This window comes from Rhea pennata, chromosome 4 (assembly GCF_028389875.1).
Source record: "Rhea pennata isolate bPtePen1 chromosome 4, bPtePen1.pri, whole genome shotgun sequence".
Lineage (NCBI taxonomy): Eukaryota > Metazoa > Chordata > Aves > Rheiformes > Rheidae > Rhea > Rhea pennata.
Window position 1 is genome coordinate 68,671,972 of NC_084666.1, and position 22,926 is coordinate 68,694,897.

Genomic DNA, 22,926 nt, shown 5'->3' on the forward strand with positions numbered 1-22,926 from the left:
GAGAGTTCAAAGCTTTCATTAATTGTCATTAAGGTATTTGTTTTCTGACAAATACCTTAAAAATTTGGTTTTTTCCTCCTCTTTCTATACTTGGCTCTTATTCCTTTCATACCTATCACATCATATACTTTTCTGAACCTCTTGTTAACGCCACAAATAATAATGGCTTCTGGAAAGAATTGCTTTTAAAAGACAGCCAACAGCAAAAACACCTGGTAGATTTATTGCAGCCTTAAGACAGACAGCTCCCAAGCTAGGGAAGGGAGGGGAGGGGAAAAAGTGAAAGTAGTACAAATTGTATTCTTGTTAGAGTACTTTCCTCTTTACACTAAAATAAAAACTGGTTACAAACTGAAAGATCCATATCTATTTGGCAGAAACTCATAAAAAACCCCACTGGAAACCCAGACCTGATTTCATTTGAGCAGTTAACAATTTTAAATGCCAAAGCGAAGTATTTCCTAATTTATAAGCCCTGTTGTTTTGCATTAGGCTGCCCAGAACTGATGCTAATGTTACGTAAGTGTAACTGCATTTAAGTCTAAGTTACTTGTATACCACCCTTTCCAATCATGTTTCAACTGAAGCATAGCATAAGTATCATCTCCTTTATCCCATCATTCTGGGAAATATTTTTCCCCCAAACTTAATCTCAAACTTTATTTCAAGGGGACGACCGCACGCTGTAAGGACAAAGATGCCCTGGCATTATGTAATCATTATTGGGACGAAGCGGGGCAGGAGAACTTCTGCAGAACTTCCTCTGGGCCCCCCTGGCGGCACAACCTCCTTCATCATCTGCGTTCAACGCGCAAGAAGGTGGCAGGAACGGTCATTACCAGCTGGCTGAATAGGCGTAAATTAAGATGGGCATCAAAACCAAGTACAGAGTTCAGCACACGGCAAGCGAGCAACAGAGGTGGTGCTGGGAGATACCAGAAATGCTCCAAGCGCTCCGTTCTGCCGATGAGGTCAGAAACCAGCTGATGTCAACTGCTGCAGCCTCTAAAATGGTATATTTAGGCCCTTCTGTCTCCATCACCGTGCCAAAGGCATGTCTTGCATTTGCAAGTAGGAGGCAGGAAAAAATAGCAGTTTACTCTTCTCCACCACCAAAGGTTGCAAAATAAAGAGTAAAGATGTTGGTTAGGTTGCCCTAAATCCTTTTATATTTGCCTGCTGTAGTCACAGAGATTTCTGAGAGCAATTTCCAGTTATTTAATCCCACACCAGGACAGACTTATAAATTGACCTAAGCTGTCAACTGCAACAGCAGCAGTTTTCATCAGGTCAAGTATCAAAACAAATTAATGCCATTCGAAGTTTTAATAATCAGCAGTTTCTAAATTTTAAAGTTCAAACGTAGATGAATTGATGAGAGAAATGTTCCCACGGAGAAGCCACTCAACAGACCAGACTATCATATTCTCTCTGACGTAAGAAGGTTGGCGACATTTGTCTCTCTAAAGATACGGCAAGAATTCGAGCCTCCAAGATCTAAATGCACAGTTCAAGGAAACTCTCACTAGCTTTTCAGATTTAAAGTGAATGTATTCCTAGACATAAACACAAAATTAATTTTTAGCCAAAAAAGCCACTCATCTGTATTTTGTTCAGAAGCTCAGTTATTTTAACCAATAGCTCAGAAGGGATGGTTTTTCAAAGCTACCAGAAAAGGAGCTATTCTCCGAGATACCAATCTCTCACTTTAGAGTGTGGTAAGTATACAGTGCAAAATTAGAAAAGGTGCTAGATGATCTCTACAGCATCTCCAGAGCAAGAAGTATTAACACAACAAAAACACATGCCCGATACGCAAAGACTCCTCATTTTGAAATGTTTCTAAGTCACTTGATTCAGCACTGTAGTTTCAATGATGGAGATCGACTGGCTGGTCAACTGAGCTACTCTGCACATAACTGTGTTTATAACGTAGCTCTCAATATATCACACAAATATCTCTGCTAGCCAGTTCCCATCTGACTAACAATTGCTGACTAGCGTATATTTGAGAGAAAGCAGAAAATTGGCTGGGAAAGGTCAATCCTCTCCTCCAGAGGAGTCAACGCTTCCTTCTGGTGACAACAGTGTGCAGACTTAGTGTCGCTGTTGCAACGCACATGAGCATATGCTGAGCCCTCGGCAAGGGTCATCTCACGCAGACAACTTGCATGCCTAAAATTCAACTTTAGCTCAAGTGTTTTTGTGGCACCAAGGCTTGTTTGGTTCTTAGCATTTACAGGATTAAGCTCAGTCTGCACAATAGCAAAATGATTTAATTTACAAATTGAACACGCTCTCAAAGGAGATTCACACAAGCCTCTGCAGCAATGACTTTTGAGTATAGCCAGTTGCCAAAACATGACAGCTGGAAAATAGAGAGAACAGACTTCATCCATATCTGACATGAGCTGTAATTTAATCAGCATTTGTTGGCAGTCTTCACAGCTTAGTACACTGACAGATGTGTCCAAGCAAGAAGGGCTTTGGCACTTCTGGCCTCTACTGTCCCCAGGTATTGCCCACACCACCATGCTGGCAGAGTCTACAGAGGCAACAGCAACCGAACCGCTGCCGCTCCAGGGCGGACTGCCCTTTCCACTAAGGCACGGCCAGTGGCGAATCTCATCTGCGGGGCCAGCTCTACAATCCTACCCTGAGATGTGGGCACTGTTTCTCTTCCACCCACCTTATCTGGTGGGTGATGGCCACCCACAGAAAGGTGGGGCCAGGTCATTTGCAAGGAACGAGTTGGGTATTACACAAACTCAAAGTTGGCAAAGCTTCCCACTTCAGTGAACTGCCCATCTCACATCTCCATGCAAAGAGGATTCATACCAGATTTAAGCAAAAATTTTAAAGGGATAGGACCTCAAGGTGACAACCGAACGCTAACTGCTCTTCAACTGCTACTGCTGATTGTACGTCTATGATTTGGAACACTATATTTAAATACACTCTCCTTGCGAGAATATGTATTTCTGAAGACACCTTTTAATTCCTGAATAATTGCCAGCAAACTACCTTAGGCTCTATATAGAGAACACTCCTATTTGGCATGACACAAAACATTGAGATTTGATAAACAGCTGCAGAAAGCCAAAAGAAAGCAATATTGCCTACTTTACCAAGATGCTTTTGATGTTTCAAGGTTTACAAGCCTTCAATTTCCCTATTGGTCTAATAAACACGAGTCAAACTCATCTTCCACAAACCCCCTGGCTTGTAGAACTCCACGGGGTTGGTGGGGTGTGGAGGGGTTGTTTTGGTTTTTAAAAAGCCATAAGCGAAAAAGTGGAATGCCACAGAGGGAATTGCTTAGACCCACCAGCAAGTCCAAGAAACTAATCTTCCCAGCAACTGCACTTGCCCCTCCCTCCACGTCTTTCAAAACACGAAGCTAAGCCTAGAACTGCAAACTGCAAAGCTGGAAATCACTAGCACTGGGCTCTGAACTACACCTGACTTGTCATGGATAAGATATACGTAAGATTAGAAGTTTTAATAGCAGATACACTATAAATCACACTTTCAGATTAGCAAATCAGTCTGGCAGAGGGAGTTTTTGCACAACAAAACTGCTTTTTCTTTAAGAGCCTGGGCAAAACTTCTGTAGCTGGAGTTGCCACTAAGGTGAGATGATCGTTTTTAAACGACAGGAGCACATCCAGATTTATGTTTGCACTTTTCAAGTTAAGAGGATTTTTGCCTTTGCTCTGCAAAATGCCCTTTTAAAAATCTTAAATGGTATTACTAGCAATACAATATCATATTTATAGGAAACATTCTAATCATTTTCCCCCCAAGCTTTACTCATTTTTTGAGTAAGGATATCTACAGAAGTTCCAAATACATCCACAAACACAAAGGCTTAAGAGGCAATTTTACCCTCTTGAATTTGATGCACCCAACGTTAATCCAGGGTTTGCATCTAAGTTACTATTCAAACTTTCAAGAGGACCATGAAACAATTAACATAAAATAAGTACTTCTGCTGTCTCTCCATGGTAAGTATTTCATATTGTTCAATCACTTGTTAGAGAAGGAACTGAATACCATACCAGGTCATCCCTCAGTACAGTCCAGGGTAAGCCAAACTTCTTTCATGCCTGGTTAACAGGCAAATCATTTGACCTTTCCAACAGGACTGTTAAAGACCTGGCAAGACTCATGTGTCAGCCTATGAGACTCCAAACAAGGCATTACATTTTATTTCAGTGCTTTATTATAGGCAGAGCTGACAGCTATTGCTAGACTTGGTATTTTCTACTACTTTCTACTCTGAGATACCGCTCCTACTGAATTTAACTGTTTAAGAGGAAGCTTCTGGGGCCTGAATCTAACTTGGAACGAAACAGAGATCGCCGTCTCCGTAATCAAGAAGAACGTGGAAATCTGAGAGAATTTTGCAGCCTGTGTTAAAAGAAAAAAACAGTTGTTTTTAAGGAATGCACAGTGCCCTCATGCTTTGAGTGAGAACTTAAAATCTGATATGCCCACGAAGCCCGACGGGGAGGAAAGGTAGCCAAGGTGTTGCAGGCGGCTATTAATTTCACTCTGGGTCGTCTGGATCATAAAACACCAAAAACTACTGTTGTCCCTGTGAGGTAAAAGTCAGGGACAGACGGCAGGTTTTCCGTTGCGCCCTACGTCTGCTGACGGTCTTTTCGCTCCAGCAGCTGAGCGCTCGCTCCGCCGGTGCCCCGCTCCCTCCACAGCTCCACGCTACGGTCTCGGATTTACCACACGCTGCTTTGCCCCCCGCTCCGCTACCTCTCTGCGTGGGTCGGCGTGCGGGAGAGACCGGGTGCTGGCACCGCCCTGGGCCTTCAGACTGACCGAGGACAAGAAGCTACTGGCTGTGGGACCCCATCCCATCAACCGACCCTGCTGAAATACGAGTGATTAATGAAGCAAAGAAATGGGGGGAAAAAGGAAAAAATAATGGATGTCCGTGTGCAGTGCTAAGTCAATTTAAATCTGACTTTTCAGTCTGGCCAGTAAGCGTGCTCTCCGCTCCCCGGCGCGAAACCCGAGGGTCTGATCTGCAGAAGGGCTTTGTGACCCTGGCTCACGCCGCGGGCGGGCTGCCACCTGCCCCTCCGCACAGCTGGACCAAACCGAACAGCATCCAAGTCCTCGTCACTCCTTCCTCTTCCTTTTCTCCAAACTTCGTTTCCCGTAAGCCTCTAGTTTTAAGTCAGTCATCAGAGAGGCTGCTCATTGGTGCAAACACGACTCTACCCTTTTTTAAAAAATAGCAGTAAAGATGAGACCGAAGTCCCACAACACAGCATCACTGTTATGGCCATGCCCCTGAAGAAAACCCCTTCAAGAAGGGTTCCTGGAAGCAAACGTAATTACAAACCCAATTCGTGGACCAGCTTGTCTCGCAGCACCATCATGATCCTCATCTGGACTGGTACAGCACACAGTCACCTGCCAGCACATTTACGGCAGAGCTTCCCCACGTTTAGACCAGGCTGGCAGAGTTCTGGAGGCTCAACCGCTTCCCCTGTTTCAAGTGCAGGAGAGACAGCTTTCTCCCATGCTTTCCCTCCTATTGATAGCATGTAAAATCTATTCTTAAAAAGTCAAAACAAATGAAAGAAAAGCCAACAATGTTATCTCCTGGCTCCGTACCAAAAAACAAACAAACAAATCTTTCAGCACCCGGTCTCTTCTCACAATGCCCTTTGATAGCCAATGAATAATGAGAAAACCAGTTCACTAAAAATAGCATCTCGAAATGGTGGGGAAGTTCACAGAATTTGTCAGGCCTCCAAGGTCAGATACTCGCAAAGAAAACAAGCCTCATTTTTTGCCGTTTCTATTCAATCAACAGTCCTACTTTTTGGCCTCCGCGAGGGCTGCCAGGTCTGCATCTGCTCTTAGCACCTAATCAGCATTTAGTTTTTCCACTACCTCTATCTTCGAGAAGAGCACACTGCAAACACGTATTTTCATTTTTCCATAGTGAAATATTTAGCTTGCATTCCCCATAGCATAACTTAATTGTTACTTGCAAGGAAAAAAAAAATGACCAAAGTATTCTTCAAAGTAAGAAGAATATGTTCACACATCACGTCAGCTGTCCTGCAGGTACAAGCTCATCTGTCCCTTTTTTTCCTGATATGGCCAATTTCACTTTTGCAGAAATTAGATCAGTAGAAGATCTATTTTAAATTAATTAGCTTCCTGATCTGAGGAGGTTGTCCGACAAAAAGAGATTACTAGCAGACAAGACACAGAGCCGTTTCTGCTGCCTCTTCTCCCCCATAGCCTCCTGACCCCGCTCCAGCGATGCTCTGCCTTCCTTGAGGCTGCACAGCAGAACAGGCCACAGCGCAAGCAAAGCAAAACAAACCGCCTGGGAAAACACAGTCCTCTTGCAAACTTTCTAAACAAAGAGGTTAAACAGCGGTGGAATACGAGGCAGTTTATGGTTGTACGAGCTGATCTCCCTTTCCATCTGCAACTGCGCAAAGCCTGAAGGCTGCCCCGCGCTCCCGGGAAGCCGGAGAACTCGCCTGTATTAAACCATCCGTCTAGCAGGGAGCTTCATTACTGCCCACGGCTCGCCCGGTCCCCCCTAAACCCCCTGCCCCGTCCAGACTCGGTGCGGAGAGGCCACGGGCTCCTGAAGCGCGGACCGGGCACCAACCCGGGCGCTAACAGCTCGCCTCTCGTTGTTGGCAATTTTCTCAGTAAACCACGTCTCGTAAACAGGATCAAGCAGAACGGGAGAACGCTTCTTGCTTTATTGGTCGGCAGCCCATTTTATCCACATTGAGAGCTGCCCTCGAGGCACTGACAGACCTCCGCCCTTAGGAGCAGCGGCAGCAGGTGACCTCTGCGATTCCTCCAGCCCCGTGCCGGGAAAAATCGCTGCCCAGAAACACATCCTGCTTTTAGGTAAACGCAAAACTCGTCTCCGTGGACAGGAGAAACCAGAGAGGCTATTTTTTTTGGAATTCATCCTTTTTCATAATTAAGTGAAGACAAACTTTTGAACATGTTGTGTGGGGAGGAATACAATAATCTTTATCTCACAATAACCTTAATCTTTCTTGTATCTCAACCTGAGCCCATCTAAGTAGCACTGTTTGTAGTTACCGAGTTTGCGTTCTCAGAATTTCCTATTCTATTGCCAGACTTAAGCACCTCTGAATATTAACTATTTTCCCTAAGGTTCCAGTCCCTGGAATCATATTATTATTTTCATTTTTGAAATAAACCTGATATTCCAGCTTACATTGTTGCTAAGGAAGGTTGTAAAACCAAATAAAAAGACAAGACAAATAAAGAGAACTGAAGCAGGATGACATTTTTAAAATGTTCCTGTTTTATCTCATCATTTTGGAGATGGTCTCAATTTTTATACATTTTAAATTATTTCCCCAGCAGCAATAAAATTATTCCCCATGAGAAATTCCCAAAATCCATTACCAAGGCACTACTCACTACTCTATGCCCTTTAATAAAAATACTTTTTCAGGGTTCAAAAGCGTCACATAAACACATGCACATCTAGATATTTATCTTTTAGACAATTTTGACAACTTCTGACCTACAAAAAAAAATCCCTTTCTATCCCTTTCTACTCTATCCCCTCTTCACAAACTTCTCTTAAAGTTCATGAAAAACATATTCTATGAACAAATATCCTTCATAAATTGTAAGAAAAGCCTACCTCTTAGCTTGACGCGCCTTCAGGGGGCACTAATGTTTTCCTCTACCTGTTGTGATTTCAATAGACATGTAAAAAATGCAAGTTACAGTAACGGAAGACATCTGCACTTGTATTTTGTGCAAACCATCACAACTCGCTAGCAACAGCTCTGCCGGCAGCTGCCCGTTAGGGCTTAGTTAGTAGCTTGCAGGAGCTTCCAGGATGCAGCATAAAGTTACCGACACAATTATCACTGGCCAGGCCAGCAGGTGTCCTAATGTTTCTCTCCTGTTTCACATGCCTGCTTGAAAGACTATTTCCCCAATCGCCACTGCAATATTTTATAAATGCACAGAACTTGACTTTCCTGGGAATAATATATACGGCTTAATAAAACAATTCATGCAAAGGGGAAAGAGGCCAGTAGTCAACAGAACCTGACATACTCTAGGTCTATGCAAAGCATTATTTTCCTTTTTTATTTTTTCATTAATTTTTATTTTCACAGATGTTAATGAATTCTGAATAGCTTATTTGCAAATATTAAAAGGACAAAAAGCTAAACTTCTTAGTTAAAAAGGTGGAGGGGGAGGGCATGCACCATACATGCTCCATGTACTCAAACAACTTTGGCAGGTAACCATGTATGTATCCGGCAGGAAGAAAGGAAAATGGGAGAGCAGAGGGAGACAACTCCTCTGAAAATGATCTGCTGACACCAGTGTGAAGAATTTCAGCTCACGCGCAACAGCTGACGTGCTCACAAATTCACTCCCTAGTTTACTCCCAGGTGGGCTGCTTGTCCATCTACTCCCTGGGCTTACAAATTCATTACCACCTTCTCACTCCTGTTTCTAACACCATGAGTCTCACGCAAAGACACCCGTCAAACACAAGAAATCATGAAATCCGAAGAACAGCAGGAAGATAGGGCTATCTCTGGCGCTTTTTGTAAAGGCAGAAAGGCCAACAAGCAGGAAGAAGATACAGAAAAACACAGAAGAAAGTTCCAGGTAGAAAAACAGAGCCATCAGTCAAACATTTCAAGATGACAGCATTTCACCAAAATCTCACAGATGAAGAAAGCCAAAAAGTGTTCTGAAAGCTGTGCTACAGGTGCCACCTGAGGCTGAACAAAAAGGTCACGTGTAAACACAGGAAAGGATCCTATGTGCTTGCACGGGGGGGGGGGGGGGGGGGGGGAATATATTGCCCATAAATGACTTCATTACTATTCAAACTATTCAAACTTTTCCTGTTTCCGACGGCAAATGCCACCGTATAACAGTGACGAGCTGTGTTTAGAGATGTCTTTTCACTGCAAGAATTCAATTCCTATTTTGATATGCTAAAAAGCATTTCAAGCTTGCATTTAGGACAAACATCTAAACCTCTCTCAGGTCATCACAACGTAATGAATACGTCACCAAGTGCTATTCGTTTCCTTCTGCGGAGTGCGGCACTCTTGCTAATTCAAATGTTGCAGCAATTCTTATTGAATTTATTCTAGTTGTATTAGCTAAGCATTGAGCAATCACAACTCCCACAATGTAATGCAAATATAACATTAATGTGAAGTCTGAAGAAGAAATGAACATTGTTGTAAAAGCCACTATATTGCACATCTATAATTATGTCATCTGACATTTAACAGAACCCAAATTTGGACACAAATACGTAAATAACCGAGGCATAATGAAGGTCTGCGGTGCAATTCTGATGGTGTAACCAACATCCAAAGCTTTGCAATTGGTCCTTCAGTCCCACAAAGCTACCAGAGGCTGGTATTTGAAGCTTGAGATGGAGGTGCCTATTAAGTAGCTACCAATTTAGTGGTCTGTGTTGATTTAGAAGTGATCAATTCATCTGCACAGGGACAATCTCATTATGACAACCAACAGTTCACATAATTACATATATTACAGACAGATGGACAAGCAATAAGCTTTTTCTTCCATGGGAAAAAAAAAGTTTGAATCTTACTCCTTTCGTGCAATAGCTGCTTAACAGCTACCAGCACATCACGAACTCCAGTTCTTGGTAATTTGTTTTTATTTGCTCAAGGCTTCTGGTTTCTCAGTTTTACATCACAAAACGGGTGTAAAAGAAGCAGCTGTCTCTATTCCTTCAGTCAACGTAAAATGCCCTGAGGAACAAGAGGGACCACCATCTCTGCGCAGCCTAAGCCTGCGTACCTCCGCTCCGGTGACTTCCACCTTCTCCATCACAGGCTGACCAGCCAGCCTTCGCCATCTCTCCTTATACAAGCGCCACATAGATTTAAATACCCACGACCCTTACGGTAGAGCTACATGCGGTGACTTGAGACACCTTAGTAGTTTGTCGTTAGTGGAAGGTGGAGATCCACCATCTGCCTCCTCGGGAGCTTCCTCCACCAGGTCACTAAAGGAATGGTTAATTCCTTCAGTGCACCTGGCTGCAGTCTAGCTGCACGCAAATATACGTGACTACAAGCACTGCACACATATTTGGCCCTGCTGATTTATGCCACTAATTTGTACAGTCATAACCCCAAGATTATCTATATCTACATAAGGGATGTGTGCAGTTGTATTTAGGCATAAACAATATTTAGCAATTTTAAAGCACAACAATAGTGAACCACTTCACCCTACTATTGGTCATAATGCTATGCCTAGAGTCTACAATATACTACTGTACAAAGTCAAATGTTACAAATATTTCTGCACTGATTCTAACCTAGAACACCTGAACACTGATTAATGTTAAGAGCTTCAGCTGAAGAGCACCAAATTGACTAGTTCTGCCTTATGGAAAGGAGGATTTAAACTGTATTCTAAACAAAACTGCATGAATGATAACAAAAAAATAAATAACTTTCTTTGAGCTACCATACAAGGTCTTAATCTGTTGAGACTACTAGTAAATAGGATTAGCTTTTCAGTTAAATGGTCTTAGAAACCACTTTATTTTCTGCACTTCATAAACTGTACTTTAACTTAATTTTCAGGAGTTGAAACTAAACTAAAGCCGGAAATTAGCCCTTAACAAAGCAGCTGGATCCATCCTCAGCATCTAGAGCGGAAAGAAAAAAAAAAAAAAAAAAAGATGACAAAAAAAAAAAAAAAGAAAATAAAACCACCTCCTTTGCCAAAGGACATAATTCTGCTGCCTCATTACCGTTGTGCTAGAATAACTTAATTAGCAGCCTTCAGACACAGGAAGGCATTCGTGCTTCATCAGGAAGAGAAGGGGCGGGGGTGAAGGGGACATGCTGTTCTCGCATACCAGGAACACAGCACCGACTTCTTCCAGCTCCCGGACCAACGCAGGACTGGCATACCAGAGCTAGCGCTTGCTTGATCCAAAGGAGGGAGAGGGAAAAAAAAAAAAAAAAAAAAAAAAGAGAGAGCACCAGACAGTCTAATATTTACATACACTTAAGTGCAAATAAAAAGAAACAGTTCAGCAGAGGAACTACGCTGAGATATAACACGTGAACTAGACATTGTGCCCCCACCCCCTCCCCCTTTACAAATCAGGATCCTAAAACCACCGTGGTCCCTGTCTTTCACTATGTTCTGCTCTTGAAGGCACAGACATCTGTCAGTAGGGAATCCCATAACCGAGGAGGCTTTTATATGCAGCTATTCAGGCTATTTCCTTTAGGCTATTCCACAGAACAGCGCGCACACACACAGGCAGACTCGATTCATGGGATAAAGTAGCAGTACAGGCTAATTGCAACATGTGCCTTTAATGCTTCCTCTTTAGAGCGCCTTAGATACAAAATCTGCTTACAAAGTAGCTGTGCTCTAGCTCCCCAGGACAGCAGAACCTCTAAAAAACTACTACTGTTTCCTAAAATTCACTGTTTATTATGTTTTACCACCTACAGCACTGATTTTTTCTTCACTACCATGCACAAGTACCCTCACATTGGCAACAGCCTCTAATTTTGTAAATCCTCCTTATTGTGAAAGCCCTTTCATCATCAAATCTAAAGTGCACTATTCACACCCCCAGTTCAAACTCCTTACTGGGGCAGGAGTAACCAGCTACTGAATGAGAAATTGCATAAGCCTAGCTCACAAATCCCCAGAACTTGGGAATAAACTGCATCTCCCCCACTTTTTTTTTTTTTGGTTCACATAGCAGGTATGTGCATTTTATCTGTACAGAGGCATTTCTGCAGCTCTCCATCCAGTTCTGCAGAGCCAGACTGGTTTGATTTCACCAGCATAATCCGCAGGTGAATAGGATCAGCTAAGCCTAAGCGAGCAGGCAGGGTCTGAACTGCCAGTTGAAATTAGCTAAAAATACTGCCGTGACGCATGCACCCAAATAGCATCCTGCTCCCTCTCCCAGGGCAGTATCAGTTCTGCAGCCCTAACAGGTGTAGAGGATAATTCATCTTTGTCACTAAACCCCATCAATACGTAGGAGGGGGAGGAGAAGCTGCTAACAGAGAAGGCGTCATGTGTACATAAATACTTCCCCAGCACAAGTCAGATTTGAAGGTGCTAGGCTACAGGGGCATCAGAAGCCACTTTCCTCACTCAGGGGTTTCCAATGGTCCCACATAGTCAATACTGCAAGGTCTGTCGATATATAAGGAATGTAATGAGCTTCCAACACCTGAGGAAGGCTTTGAAACTTGGCCCGCAAACCAACAAACAAAACAAGAAGTTCTCTGCTGAAAAGGCAGACTGGAAGCAGGACACACTGGCTGCACAGCGCCTGGGTACAAAGATCACATTTGTTTCGACTTAGCTCCTCAAACCCTCCGACTGCAGACTGCCGGTTAAGAGGACGTGCTCTGCAAAGCGTTCCTCTGAACATCAGCTGAAAGCCACCTACTCCATAAAACGCTCCCGAGAAAGCTATTTACAACTAGCTACTGCCATTTAAATGCCTTTTTCTCGTAAATAGGGGGATTTGCAAGAGCAGACACCAAGGGATCCTCAAACTGCTAAGAGCTGCCGAATAAACACCAGTAACACAGTGGTTTTGCCCACCGCTTCCCACCGGGGCTGCAGAGCGCCGGATGGGGGCACAGCCTCCCACCGCAGCACCGCCTTCCCCCCGGGTGCCCATTCAACCCCTCTCCCCCCAGCCCTCCGCCCCAAGGGGCGAGCGGAGCCTCAGCACCTGTAATTCGCTGCTCGCAGCGACGCTCACGGCCGAGAGCTGCAGGTTACCCGCTACGAGCCAGCGAAAAGGCGAAGGCGCTTACCCGAGAGATGGAGAGCGGCATGTTGAAGTCCTTGCCGCCCTGCAGCCTGAAGCCCCAAGGAGCCGGGCCGACCAGGGACACGCTGTAGCTGCTCATGGTGTCAAACGTTCAGGGAGCCGCTCCAAAGAAACGGTGCCTAGGGAAGAGCGCGAGAGTTTTAACTTCGAGCCGGTAAAGACCGACGGCACCGCCGACCCCTTCCGAGGCCTCCCTTCCTCTTCTGGGTTGCTCTCTCCAGTACAAGAGCAGCCAAAAAAAAAAAATCAAGATACGGTCTGCCACTATTTGTGCTTTTATTCTCATTTATTGTTTTCCTCCATAGCTTTGGAAGAAACAAGCAACTAGGGAACTGCTAGCCCAGATCCATGACTTTCTGAATCGCTGGTGCTGAAACACTCAGATTTCATCAGAGGCATAAACACGTTTGACAGTTACTTCTGACTAACCAGATACTGTGGGGACAGAAGAAAACTTCATCTTAAAAAAGTGTCCATGCTGAGATAAGCAGGAATCGACAGTATCCCTTAAATCCAAGCATGGAAAAGATCAGCACTGGCACACTCACTTTAACAAAACGAGTATCACATGCTGTCATGTCAGCAGCTGAAAACTTGTTTCTAAACACATTACGTTTTGGCAGTTTCAAAATTATGTCAAAGTACCACAACTCAGATGTTAATCAGAGGAAAAGAAAGTGCCCGTGAGGTTTTTATTTTTACAGCCTAATTTCCTACGGCTAGAACAATGCAAGAGACAAAACAGGAATTAAAACCGACCCCAAAATGAAAGCTGCAAACTAAGTTCGAACTGAATTCACAGCAACATGCTAATACTGGGGGAAGGAAAAGAAAAAAAAAATGTAAAAGCCAAGCATCCCTCTCACCCTCCCCACACATGCAGGCAACAAATTACCTTTAAAAGGCAACCTCTGCACTTAATTGCCGCTCAGCGTCAAAGATAAGGGCTTCAGTTTCACCTCAGATAAGTAACATTACAATGACATCTTAGGTAGCGGATACCTTCTATTTTTACACGGTTGAAGCCAGGCAAAGCACGCACTAGTGCGCGCTGCTGTAAGACTACACCGAGGCACAGGGAGATGCCACACGCGCACGCTGACATTTAAGGTGGAAGCGCGTGTGCCGCAAACACCGCCGAGCGCCACGCAGCGGGGTCTGACCCCCCCCCCCCCGCACCACGGGGGAGGTTTTCCGTGATTTTCCCGAGGCCGCCGGCGGCCCGCGCGGGGATGCTCCGCCGCTCCCACGGGAGCCGGGAGCACGTTTCAAGGCGCTTCCCGGGAAAGCTGGCCGCGACACGCGTTCCTGGCTTCACCCCGCACGGAGGGATCTGCTGTCCAGACTCGTCTCCGAGCGAAACGGCAAACCCAGCGCAGCCTCCTCCGAGCCAGCAGCCGCCCGCCCAAGCGGAACAGGGCTGCCGGCACGAAGCGGAGCGACCTAACGCCGGCGGGACAACGCGCTTCGGGACCGGGCAGCTCCTGCCCCGCGGCCGCTCCACGCCGGCGCCTAGCGAAGGGGCAGCGCCGGCCCCGGGGACCGCCCCAGCGCACCCGTGCGAGTCCCGTCAACGGCCGAGCCGGGAAACGGGCGCAGCGGACGCTTCTCCTCCTCGGCCCCACCGACCCCAAGGAGTCCCAGCGAGGGCTCCTTACAGCGAGGGCTCCTTACAGCGAGGGCTCCTTACAGCGAGGGCCGCTGCGCCCTGCGCGCCAAATCCCTTATAGAAAAAGCCGAGTAAAGCAAATAAAAAGAGCTAAGTAAATAAACAGAGCTAGCAACAGATTCTGGAAAAGACTAAATTATATTAGAAAACAGCACTTTTTTTTTTTTTTTTTTTTTTTTGAGCAGCAGTAGTAAGTACGAAGGAAAAGCATCAAAAGCATCACCCCCCCAGCATCGCCCCTCTTCCTTCCCTTCCTCCCCCCGCCTTGACCCGGCGGCTTCACCATTACCCTGAACGCGTATTTTAAGCCATATATCAGAGCAACGCCTAAGTGCAGGTACCGCAAGCCGGGGGAGCCCCGCAGGCGCCCCGAGCGCCCCTCACCGCCGCGTCGGGCCAGGACACCCCCCCCACCCCCTCCTCCCCCACGCACAGCACCGCACAGTCCCGGAGCCCCCCACACCCCGCCGGCACAGGGTATGCCGCACCCCTGTGGGGGAAAAAAAAGCGGGGAAAAAATTTAAAAAAAAATTAAAAAAATTTTAAAAAATAAAAATAAAATAAATAAAAATAATAAAATAAAAATAAAATAAAGCAGCACCCCACGGGGCGCGCGGTCCCCCGCGCGGCCGGCACTTACCCCACGGCGCGGCGCAGGGCGCGGAGCGGGGCGGCCAGGACACCCGCGGCGCGACTGCCCGCCGGCGGCCCGGCCCCGCCGCTCTTGTGGCACTTCCGCCGCCGCCGCCGCCGCTCCTCCCCCGGCCCGGCCCGGCCCAATTTTCTTTCTTCCCCTTTTTTTTTTTTTTTTTTTTTTTTTTTTTAAAAAAAAAAAAGGGAAATGCACACTCACCTTTTTAAAATTATCATTATTTCCACCCCCTCCTCCTACCAAAAAAGCGCACCTGCAAAATGCAAGGCGGGAGGGGAGAGGAAGCAGTGCCCGGGCTGCCCGTGCCCCCCCCCCCGCTGCTGGGCCGGGCCGGGCCGGGCCGGGGTGCGAGCCCCCACCACCCGCCCGGTACCTTTGGGCCCACTGCTGCCCGGAGCTGGGGGGGTGGAGGGGGGTGAGAACGTGCACCCGGCTGCACAATGCACCCTGCTGCACGACTCAGCCACACACCCCAGGTGTGCAACATGCCCGGTGTGCAACACACATCCCCCGTGTGCAACACACCCTGGTGTGCAACACGCCTCCCAGTGTGCAACACGGCCCTGACGTGCAACACGCCCCGGTGTGCAACCTGCCCCAGGTATGCAGCACGCCCCTGGTGTGCAGCATGCCCCAGTGTGCAGCACGCCCCGGTGTGCAACACAGACCCAGTGTGCAACACACCCCAGTGTGCAACACCCCCCCCCATGTGCAACACGCCCCTGGTGTGCAGCACGCCCCAGTGTGCAGCACGCCCCCTGTGTGCAACACACCCCTGGTGTACAGCAGGCCCCAGTGTGCAGCACGCCCCTTGCACAACCCGCCCCGGCGCGCGGCGCAGCGCAGCCGCCTCTGCACGCGCAGCAGCGGCGGGGCCGAGCGTGCAGCACGGCGGGGACCCGCGCGTGGCCTCGCCGTCGGAGGGAGCGCGAGAAATCAAACCGGGTTTAAGGTGCAGCTTGATGAGCGGGTGGAAGGGGTCACGGGAGATGTTTGCCTGCGAGCAGAACAGCGGCTCACCGCAGAGGTGACGGCCGGGCAACCCCAGAGCCTGCTGCGAGAGCAGCTTAGCAGGCCGCCGGCACCGCGGACGCCTCTCGGGACGGAGAAACGGGGGGAGACGAAGCGATACCGCTTCAGTGCCGTGCTTAGCTGTTTTTTTCACAGCTAAAAGTGAGGCTTGAGGTTCCTCCCACCTTTCACATATAAAACCCAGGCTAATGCAGCTGAGCCGCCCTCTTGGAAGCCGCCCTTCCTTACTCTGCTCTTTTCCTATTAAGTATCTCTAATCAAGCAAAACTGAAAATCCCCGTTACACGCCCAGACTCTCTCACATGATTTTAATTCACGGAGGTAAAAATTCCCCATCGCAGTGACTTTTCATTGTGTCACAAGGGCCCGAGGTCGTTCGCATGCTGTTTTATTCATTGGAGAAGGCTCCAGGATCCCGCTCCCTGGTACGGCTCACAGGACGCCTCCAAGGTCAGGCCGTCCCGGCACCGGCCGGTTGGGTCAGAAGCTGCTCTCAGTTCACCAGTCTGCAGGCCTGTCTGCGTGCTTAGACTAAGAATTCCAGCTAGCCACATTAATGAAAATAGACATATATATATATATATATATATATATATATACACATACACATACATATACACACACACACACGCACACATATATATCACTCCTTTTCTACTTCTAGATTGCCAAAAGCCGTCAGCTTTTCTTTGCAGAGGAATAGCTCGCTTGAGTTATTTCAACATGCATCATCTCAAGTCTGCGCTACTTTAAACCATCAGCCCTAAAGGAAAACTTGCAGAGGGGCTTTTGCTCATAGGCCCTGTAGCAAGCTGAGGAGTAGTGGCACTGTGGTGACACTGGAGGCACTTTGCCGCTGTGCTCCATACCTGCCCCTTGCCCCCAACCAACGCAGCTCCCAGCTCAAGGCTGTCTATCATCACCACCACCCAGCTGCAGCATGGTCAGTTTGGGACAAAAAAATCCATTTTGCACCAGGGAAATGTGGCCTCTAGAGCCTAGGCAAGGAAATTAGAGACAACTCACTAGCTGGAGAGCTCTCCGCTCTTGGTCACTTGTCGAATGCCTCTCTTCTCTTGGAGAATGCTTTTCATTTTAGGGCTGAAAAATGACATAGCGGATATGTTGAGGGGAAACCTTGGTATCAGCCAGAAGAATTACAACAACTGCCCTATTCTTCCTGCCCTGACAGTATTTCAGACAGAGCTTGCATTTTTCCTCCTGGGCGCGGAAGGAGGAAGTCTGGGAGTTAACCAAACGCAGTAGTCAGCTAGCCTTGCGGATACAGCCTGTCTCCAATGTACCTAGGCTTCAGCCCTGTTTAAATGCCAGCGAAATGCCCTAGGTGCCAGAGACCGGGCACCACAGAGCTCCAACACAGCGGGAAAATCACCTGCGGTTGTGAAATCCAGCAAGCCGTTGGAAAAAAAAAATAGTGCATAAATTGTGAACAGATTAACAGTGCATAATAAAACAATTATTAATTAGAGGGTAGTCAACCCAACACTAGCTTCCTACACGCCGCGACACTGAACCCCCGAGCTCTGGTACTTTCGCTTTTGCTTTTCTTTGGGAGGTAAGGTTAGGGCAAGCGCTTACAGCTCGCACGTGGCTGCAGCTCAGCGCCAAGTAATATCTGCTCTCTGAGGCCGTTAATGTGAATATTGTCTGCAGCCTACCAATTCCGAGATAACTCTCTGGGCAAACAGCGAAAAAAAAAATAGACATGTTCCAAGCATTTCTCAGAAACAAGAGGCCAAAATAAGCTTTTGACAGAGACACACGGCAGATTTTATTCCTGAGCTACTATTCTTGAGCTGAATCCTAAACTGCTTAGAACTGGTGTCACAGAAGCACTTTACTTCTTCTATTTTTTTTTCCTCCCCCTTTTCCTGTCCTTGTTTTGGAAAGATACCTCTGGAGTGCCAGCATCTTCACCTCTCATCAACACATTCTTCTGGCATTACCGTTTTTAGTTTCTGCAGCCGCAGGCCTCTGCTGCGTGCAGCGCACTCGCGATGCTGCTGGTCATTCCGGTTTTCAGGCTTGTGACTTTTTCCCTGGGTTAAGACGCTGTTAACAGCACGGCTCTTCCCTCTGCAGCGGGCTAGCCGCTAAGGCTCCCCAGGTTATAAAGGGATTTAGGGGCATCTTTGCATCCCGAGTTCTTCTTCACCAGCGCTTCTTTGAATTTTCTTGAAAAAAATGCATTCCTTTTTACAGGAAAAGCGATACTTACTATTATAACACTCCAATTCGGGTGAATTTTGTAAACGAAGGAAAGGAACGTGGCTTACGGCTCGACCGCCTCGCAGCGGCTCTGCCGACGCACGGCCGAAGCGCGGTCGCTCACCCGGGCCGCTCAGCTGCTTCCATCTGCTTTCCTGCTGCTTCCTCGAGCATCCTCTCCCCGAGCGAGCGGGAACGGTGTGTGCGGAAAGCTGGGGGCCGGTGAGGTTTAATTGCAGAGGAAGGGCTTGCTGAGCGGTGCCTTCAAGCTACATTTGACTTCCACCGTCAGCGCCAATTACTTAGGGCTTGGCAGGTAAACACCAAAACCTTGGGAGCGATCCTTGCGGTTATTTATTTATATTAATTAGTGTCGTGGGAGAGGAGACGTGGCTTCACCTCTAAGCTTTCGTGTAATGCACTGCCTTAGAGAGGGAGGGAGCTGGGCTGGATGGACGCCGGAGTGGTCACAAAATTATTAGTATTCATACCGACATCAGTAATGCAGGCAAGCACTACCATATACAGCCTTTTATCGGGGCTGTGCCGCCTTCGGTGTGTCAAAGCACTTCATTCAAATCTGCGTGTGATTTTTTTTTTTTTTTTGCATCCAGGTAAGTGAAGCAAAATAAAAACAAATGTAGTCCAAACTAGAGAAATTCTGCTGTACCAGCAGCTCTGACAATACATTTATCAATGTACAGAAGCAAACTAAAAAACAAACAAACAAAATCAATATAGCTTGCATGGTGCATTGACTTAGTTCAACTGGATTTTATAACTATTTAGGTAAATCCAAAGGAAAAAAAATAAAAAAGGAAAAAAAGAAGAAGATGTAGAGAAGCCTCCCTAGGCCTTTGCAACCAGCCCTAAAGCTGTATTTCTCCGGAAAAAAACTGAAACCAACTGTGTGCATAGTGAGATCTGAGAACATATCAAAAAGATCTTATGTTTAGCTGCTGCCCACAAAAAACACTGGAGCAACTTATAGCTATTCCCACAGTAAATAAACTACATCTAATCCTTACTGTCAAAGGGGAATGGAGAGGAAAAAAGAAAAAAAAAAAAAAAAAAGAGGAGCTGATGTTTATACATTTTAAGAAGTGGTACCGGTGGTATATTCCCATGGGAATTACGTTAAAATGATATCTGCCCTCCCCCGCTGCTTGTCGTTGCTGGCGTTGCAAGCGAAGCCGCAAGAAGTGCGACGTGTCACCGTGCCCAAGCGTGTCCTGCCCCAGGTAGCTGCAGCCTGCCGCCCCAGTCAAAAAAAAACCCCCCTCGGAAACGCTCGTGCCTCGTTTTGCCCCACCAGCTGCTCCCACCAGGAGGCTGTCCTGGGGCCCGTCCGTTCTGATGCCTGGGAGCCTTATTTCCAGGCTACGCTCAGTCACAGACGGATTTAAAAAGCCCTTCTCTCTCAGGGCTGTTTGACTCCTGTTTATTTTTAGCTGGAAACCGTACCCCCTGCCAACCTCCCTTTCGCTAGGCCAAAGGAGTCGGCCTCGCCCCTGTCTGGTGGCACTGCCCATGATCTCAGTAGCCTCCCTTTACACCTGTTCGGGTTCGGTTTTTCCTTGGACACGAGACATCAAAATCATGTATAGCCTCCCGAGGACACCTTAGCGGTGTCGTCTTCTGTAAACGCCTCTCCTGGAAACACGGTGCCTGGCATATCCCAGGAGGACATTTCCTTCTTCCCCAAAGGAAAATCGTGCTGCTGATGCAGAGCTGCCGTGGTGTTGACCCGCTGAATCAGGACTATCTACTCCTCCACCCGCTTCAACTTCTGCCTCCTCAGAGACTAGCGGCAACTGCTGACAGCAAAGCCCAGGTGCATGCTTTTGGCGCTTAGGTTCCTGAATTTAATTTCATCCACTTTTCCATAAAGCTGTTGTTCTCCTTTCTGCTGGCAATGCCTGCCAACCTTTTGCCATCCACAGATTTCATCAGCAGACGGGTGCTCTCTGTGTCTAACTCACTGATAGAAGTGTTAAGCAGGAACAAGTCCGAGACTTAAAAAAGAACAAACAAGCCCCCCCAAACCGTACTCTATTAAGTACCTGTCCTTTCTGCCTTTCCTTAGAAAGGTTTAAGGGAAAAAAAGGAAACAGGGGGAGGTAGTACTAGGACATATAGAAAATCTCACCACATCTTAAATACAAGACATTATAATACTGATGTTGGAAAGCAGCAGATGCAGGGAATTGAGTGCCTGCAATGGCAGTCACTTACAAAGCAAGACTGGGAACAAAAAGACAGGGGAACTGTATTTTAGACATTTTTTAGATTTGGTAAGGCAAAGTTAAAAAAAAAAAGAAACAAACTTCTCTTACACAAGGGGAAAAAAAAAAAAAAAGCTGTTGTGCAGAGGCAGACATTTCTCACCTACGCTTTCCTATCAGGGAACGCGTCGACCTAACCTGGATAAATCAAAATTACGGGTATCTGGGTTATTTCCTACGAACGTGTTTAGCAGATCCACCTATGGAAAAGCACGTCAGCCAGTTCCCACGGAGGAGGAACAACTTGACCGACTGTGAGCAGAGTGGGACCTACTGCACCCGGCCTTGACGGGCTGCCTCGTACAGCCCACGGCTCCTGCGCAGCGCCGGGTGTGGGACTCCTAACCAGAACAGTCAGCCCAGGGATGAACAGGAGCTGGCAGGACTTCGGAGGGACACGGAGCATCTGCAGCATGGCAGCCCGGCACTGGCCTGCGCTTCCTTCTTGGCATGTGACAACGATGCTCCGATACACAGCAATACAACTCCCCTAGTGCTCTAAACTTGTATTTTAGAAGAAAATGTGAGAGTGACGGGAGTGGGGAGGGGACTCATCCTCTCTGGCATGGCGTACTTCCAACGCACGACTCCGGTTGCACAAGAGTGGCAGCAGTGTCTGTGCTTCGCAATATAAACTGCTTTGGAGACTTGTGAAAGCAGCAATTAGGAAATCAGAGAAAGGAAGAAGAAAAAAAAAGAAGAAAGTGGGAGGAGGCAAAGAGAGAAAAGCCAACACCCATTGCCTCTAAACTCATCTCTGGTCTGAAAATACAAAAGCAGAGAGCTGCTAGAACTTTTTAGAGCTGGAAAATGTTGGTGAACGCAGGGTGGTGGGGGCACTGGGTGCAAGCTGGAGCTCCCGCCGCCGTGCCTGCCCCAGCTTGCCGAGGAGGAATTTGGACATCCACCTGCTGCAGGAGGTTTCTGGGCCTTCAGCCGGCGTGCCCAACCCCTGGAAGGAGGTGGCTAACGCAAGGACATGGGGAACCGTCACCTTACCTGTCCCCAGTGCGAAGGCAGCGGCGGAGAGCAGGGTTGATGATGTGTTAAGAGGGCAGCCAGGGATGCCGGGAACGAGAGGGCCAAAACTACACTAAAAGCAACCCATTTTTGTATAAAATGAATATTGTCTCCCGTATGTAAAGGCAACATATCTATCAAATCTGGTCTGTGCTCTGCAAAACAGGCGATTGCTTCAGTCTGCAGTCCATTGCCTGTGCTACAGGGAGGGACATGGACAGCAAAGCAGAAGAGCTTAGAGACATGAGGTACGCAGAGGCTTGGATTTTATATAATTAAAAAAAAGAGTCAAACTAACAGAGTCCTATAAAGCTGAACTCATCCTTTTTGCCAGAATTATGTTTGAAACTCAATTAAGCACAAATTCATGCTGGCAAATAAGCGTTTTGGCACCAGATCCAAATCAGCCCAGAGTCCGAGGTACAGCAGACCAACCTGGAACGCACTTGCATGCATTTATCACGATGGCTAAGCGGCGTTTTCTGCCGCTGAGGGAGCAGTGGCACTAAATTTCTTTCAAAAGTGGCTTCCTCCTGTTGACAGAGATTATCCCTAAGAGGCTTGCATGCAACTGTCCTGTGCTGAGTACGACAGAAAGGAGATGCCGGGAAAAGAAGATGGGCCCAAGCCCCCAGGGAACACTAACCATAAGCTTATTTTAACCATCTCGGATGCTCCGAATATTTTACAGGGCAGTTGCAGTTGCTGAGGAGTCGAAGAGCTCTCGGTAATAAAGACCCTTGGGAAACCGATCCATCGGTTTTACAAGTTTGCAGCGCGGCTGGACAAGGGCCAAGGCTGGGGTCCCCGGCAGTGAATGGGATATTTTGGTATTACCTCATACGGCTTGCAGCCCCGCAGCAGCCCCGTAGCCCGCGGACCTCGCTGGCCTCGCGGCTGCAGGATCCGCACAAGCCGGGGCAGCGCAAGCAGCTATGGGAAGAGCTTCACTTCGCTTTTGCGGGCAGGGTAGGGCTGACGCAGGGCTCAGCAAGTGCTCTAATGCCTCAGTGCTTGTGTATGACCTATAACTTGGGCCCACTCACCGATTCACCATCATCATGTTACTTTTAACACTAACAGTCATCGGGTCCATAGCGACATTTGGGTTTTTTTTTTTTCCCAAACAAAA

The 22,926-nt window shown here is 47.2% G+C and overlaps 1 protein-coding gene across 8 annotated transcripts in view; it reads right to left on the reverse strand.

Moving 5' to 3' along the window:
- Positions 1-15,294, reverse strand: part of PDLIM5 (PDZ and LIM domain 5) — a 111,953-nt gene extending 96,659 nt beyond the window's left edge. For 2 of the 8 annotated variants that reach the window (XM_062574200.1, XM_062574198.1), the window contains exons 1-2: positions 13,803-13,824; positions 12,891-13,026 (exon numbers count right to left, since the gene is read on the reverse strand). In XM_062574200.1, the coding sequence (XP_062430184.1) occupies positions 12,891-12,986 (96 nt within the window). In that variant the 5' untranslated portion in view covers positions 12,987-13,026; positions 13,803-13,824. Of the gene's footprint in view, positions 1-5,368; positions 5,524-12,890; positions 13,027-13,802; positions 13,882-15,216 lie in introns of those variants that run through there. The other 6 variants (XM_062574203.1, XM_062574204.1, XM_062574199.1 and 3 more) reach the window with 5 other exon arrangements.
- Between the last annotated feature and the right edge of the window lie 7,632 nt (positions 15,295-22,926).